The sequence below is a fragment of the Bison bison genome, unplaced genomic scaffold (assembly GCF_000754665.1).
Source record: "Bison bison bison isolate TAMUID 2011002044 unplaced genomic scaffold, Bison_UMD1.0 scf7180017864144, whole genome shotgun sequence".
NCBI classification, from domain to species: Eukaryota; Metazoa; Chordata; class Mammalia; order Artiodactyla; family Bovidae; genus Bison; species Bison bison.
This window is the reverse complement of record NW_011494716.1, coordinates 2,232,648-2,237,169: the sequence shown is the minus strand read 5'-3', so window position 1 is coordinate 2,237,169 and position 4,522 is coordinate 2,232,648. Positions and strand designations below refer to the sequence as shown.

General features: G+C 51.5%; 1 protein-coding gene across 1 annotated transcript in view; it reads right to left on the bottom strand.

Moving 5' to 3' along the window:
- SEC14L5 (SEC14-like 5 (S. cerevisiae)) overlaps positions 1-4,522 on the bottom strand; it is a 40,249-nt gene that overhangs the window by 19,559 nt on the left and 16,168 nt on the right. Inside the window, exons 4-7 of the mRNA XM_010840433.1 lie at positions 4,379-4,519; positions 3,757-3,888; positions 2,660-2,788; positions 1,625-1,817 (exon numbers count right to left, since the gene is read on the bottom strand). Coding sequence (XP_010838735.1) covers positions 1,625-1,817; positions 2,660-2,788; positions 3,757-3,888; positions 4,379-4,519 — 595 coding nt within the window. The remainder of the gene's footprint in view (positions 1-1,624; positions 1,818-2,659; positions 2,789-3,756; positions 3,889-4,378; positions 4,520-4,522) is intronic.

The following is a 4,522-nucleotide window of genomic DNA, read 5'->3' as shown; positions in this document are numbered from 1 at the left end:
ACTGATGCTTTTGAACTGTGGTGTTGGAGAAGACTCTTGAGAGTCCCTTGGACTGCAAGGAGATCCAACCAGTCCATTCTGAAGATCGGCCCTGGGATTTCTTTGGAAGGAATGATGCTAAAGCTGAAACTCCAGTACTTTGGCCACCTCATGCGAAGAGCTGACTCATTGGAAAAGACTCTGATGCTGGGAGGGATTGGGGGCAGGAGGAGAAGAGGACGACAGAGGATGAGATGGCTGGATGGCATCACCAACTTGATGGACGTGAGCTTGAGTGAACTCCAGGAGTTGGTGATGGACAGGGAGGCCTGGCCTGCTGCGATTCATGGGGTCGCAAGCAGTCGGACATGACTGAGCGACTGAACTGAACTGAACTGAACTGATGGGAAATAGATCTCCAGTCCAGGTTTGATACATGAGACAGGGTGCTCAGGGCTGGGACGACCCTGAGGGATGGGATGGGGAGGGATGTGGGAGAGGGGTTCAGGATGGGGAACACATGTACACCCATGGCTGATTCACGTCAATGAATGGCAAAAATCACTACAATATTGTGAAGTAATTAGCCTCCAATTAAAATTAATTAATTAAAAAAAAAAAAAAGAAAGAGTCGCCTGCTGATGCAGAAGATACAGGTTCGATCCCCAGGCTGGACAGATCCCACATGTCTCGAAGCAACTGAGTCCATAGGCCACAACTATTGAGCCTGTGCTCTGGAGCCTGTGCTCTGCAACTAGAGAAGCCACTGCAGTGAGAAGCCTGTGCACCGCAGCCAGAGAGTAGCCCCCACTTGCTACAACCAGAGAAAAGCCCAGGCAGCGACGAAGACCCAGCACAGCCAAAACAAATAAATCAAATAAAAAGACTTCATGCATGGGTTCAATCCCTGGTCGGGAATACATGCTGCCCGTTTCCAGGGTGAGGACGGGGTGGAGGGGCCGGAGGGGCGGTGTGCAAATAAAAACAAAATTTTAAAATAAAAAGGAATGGAAACAATCTACATGCCCATCAATACAAGACTAGCTAAATAAACTAATCAAAATAATAAACAATGTTTGTTAACAAATTATGGTGCAACCATGCCACAAAATACTGCAAATACCAAGATACATGCACTGATAGAAAAAGTTCCAGCAACATTAGTAAATTTTTTAAAAAAGTCAATTATCAAATGGAATGTATATATGCTCTCATTTGATCAATGTAAGTTCCACGTGTGTATGAGTCTAAAAAGTGTGTGCGCGCGCTGTGTGTGTGTGTATTATGTATGTATATGTGCCTAGATAGCTTCAGGAAAACTTTCCACAGAGAGGAAAGGAGTCTTACTTCCTACTTCACATCTGAGCAGTTTGAATTCTTCTCTACCACAATCATGCATTCCTCATTTAATTTAGAATGCTAAAAAAACCTGAGGAAAGGGAGGATCAGCCCATTCCTGATGGAGGAACGAGCCAGTCCTGGCTCTTGGGCTGGAGCAGAGAGAGGGTACAGCAGTTGAGGGAGGGAGGAAGCTTAGCCTGACCCAAGGAGGACCCCTGGCCACCCTCCCCACCCAGCCCCTCCCAGGAATAAGCAGGCCCACTGTGCCCCCCCAGGGCAGACCTGGCGGCTGCCTGAGACCTACCATCAGTACTGACTGACTCGGGAGCCAGGTCCTGGGCATTGCTGGGCCCACAGACCTCCAGTGAGTCGGGTTCCCTCTGCCCGGCCTGGGAGGGGGCGTCCTCTTCTCGGGCGAGGGCAGGCGTCCACCGGGGAATGTGAGAGGTGCCCTGGGAGATGAGCTCATTCAGGTAATGCTCGATCACCTCCTTGCCCTGGAAGCCAGAGACATATCGGTACTGCAGAGGCCGGCCAGGGAGTCAGCCATCACGGGAGTCACCCATCACTGGCTCCTACCCAGCCCAACACGTGGCTACAGGGCAGTTGGAATCAGCAGATCCAAGCGGAGAAGTGCTGGGTGCGCTAAATACACACTGATTTCAAAGACTTAAACCCAAACAAAGAAAGTGAAATAGCCCACAAGTATTTGTATATTTTATATTTTAAAGTATATGTTAAATATTATATATTTATAAATATATTATAAAATATTGTAATAAAATATTATAAAATAATATAAATGTTTCTTTGGCTACCTGATGCTAAGAGCCAACTCACTGGAAAAGACTTGATGCTGAGATAGACTGAGGGCAGGAGGAGAAGGGGGTGGCAGAGGATGTGATGGTTAGATAGCATCACTGACTCATGAATATGAGCAAACTCCAGGAGATAGTGGAAGACAGAGAAGCCTGGTGTATTGCAGTCCATGGGGTTACAATAAGTTGGACACGACTTAGCAATTGAACAAATTTTATATTAAAAACATGGATAGAAACATAACTTAATTAAAATGAAGTTCACCTGTTTCACCTCTAACAAGTCTCTACTCAGTGATGGTCTGAGATCTTTAAACCAAGCACCGCAACAAAGTCCGCATCCTGGACCAGATGCTTTCCATGCATCATCTCACATGATATGACTTGATTAGAATACCCATTGTACATATGAGGAGACTGAGGTTGAGGAAGGTTAAGGGTCTCGGGGTTGCAGATCAGAGTCTGCAGGCTTCAAGGTCTGTGCACCTTCCTCCCCATGACTGAAGGAACCCGCTTTTTACCCTCTTGACGTTGGCTGTGTACTGCCTCATGGCGATCTTCTCCAAGGCACTTTCAAAGCCAAAGAAGGACCGGATGTCGAGTGAGGCAGACTGCTCAAAGCACGTCCAGTCTTCATTCTCAGGGTGGACCTGAAAAGCCAGGCAGGGGCGGCAACAGTCTCAGTGTGGGGGATGAAATGCCCCCTCGGGGGGCTCTCTTGGTGACCTGGACCCGGGCAGAGCACACAGTGGGCAGCATGTCACAGCAGTACCAGGGGGCTCTGTCCAGAGAACAACGCAAGGTCTAAACCTCAGAGAAGACGGCCTTTTCAGGAAGGACCAAAGAAAATGAGTCCAAAGTTCCGGTCCCTTAAAAATTATACACAATGATGGGCTTCCCTGGTGGTCCAGTGGCTGGGAATCCACCTGCCAATGCAGGGGACACGGGTTCGATCCCTGGTCCAGGAGGATTTTACTCACCATTGGGCAATGAAGCCTGTGCACCACAACTACTGAGCCCATGGACCCTAGAGCTTATGCTCTGCAACAAGAGAAGCCACTGCAGGGAGAAGCCTGGACACTAGAGAGCGACCCCTGCTAGCCGCAACTAGCGAAAACTCACGTGCAGTGACAAAGACCCAGCACAACCAAAAATAAAATAAACTTTTAACAAAGTATACATATGTGATATATTTAAATTAATATTTAATATATCATAAAGTATGCATAAATACTATATTTTAAAATGTATTTGTTGTGAAAGTGTTAGTCACTCAAACATGCCGACTCTGTGACCCCATGGACTAGTCCATGGAATTCTCCAAGAATACTGGAATGGGTAAGCCATTCCCTTCTCCAGGGGATCTTTCCCACCCAGGGATGGAACCTGGGTCTCCCGCATTGCAGGCGGATTCTTTACCATCTGAGCCACCAGGGAAGCCCCACATATAACAATATATGTATTTATTTCAGCCGTGTCTGTGAACTGCAGGTGTCAGGAGCTCCTGCATCCTCTCTGATATCTCCCTGGGAGGGCCGGAGCCGTCAGGACTTCACCGACCTCAGGGCCCAGCCCGGTGCTTGGGGGATCCAATCCCTGCAGCCAGCCCCTGGCTCACCCTGTAGCTGCAGTTCTCCTTGACCACCACGCGGCTGGCGAAGGTCTCGTTGTGCGCTTCAATGAAGAGCGTCCTCTCCTTCCAGTTCAAGACGTTTCTTTGCACGAAGACCACGTGCTCCACGCCTGCGATCTGCAGGAAAGAGACAGCAGGGGTGTGCAGGCTAGACGTGAGGTGGGGGCTCGGGGCGCGAGTCCCAAGGACTGTCACCCCCAGACCCGGGAAACCCCGGGGTCCCGCCCTGACCACCAGCCCAGTCCGGATCCCTGGATCTCTGAATTCGGGGATCCCTGGACTTGTGGACCTTTGGTCCCCTGCCCGACTCCAGCCCACCCGCCGGAGCCCGGAGCCCTGACTCCAACCCCTTTCCCCCACCTCCGGGACCCTGGGACTCCCTGTTGGCCCTAGTTCTCTGGACAATATCCAGTCTCAGCCCAGCCACCCGGCCCTCCTCTCCCCTGGATCCAGGAGGCCCCCAGTCCAGAACCCTCTCCAAGCACCGACACACGCGTGTCCCCACGCCTGAACCCCGCCCCCGGGTCCCCGCCCGCCACGCCCCACTCCGGTGCGGGCCCCTCCTCCGCGAGGTCCCCGGTTCTCCAGGGACCCCCTCCGCGCACACCTTGCGCAGCAGCCGCGGGGCCTCCACGCGCAGCCTGCAGCTCCGCTCCACCACGTGCACCGCGCCGTCGGCGCTGCGGGACTCGCGCAGGACCTCGCTGCCCAGGAAGACTGGGATCTGTGGGCAGGTGGGGAAGCGCTTCTC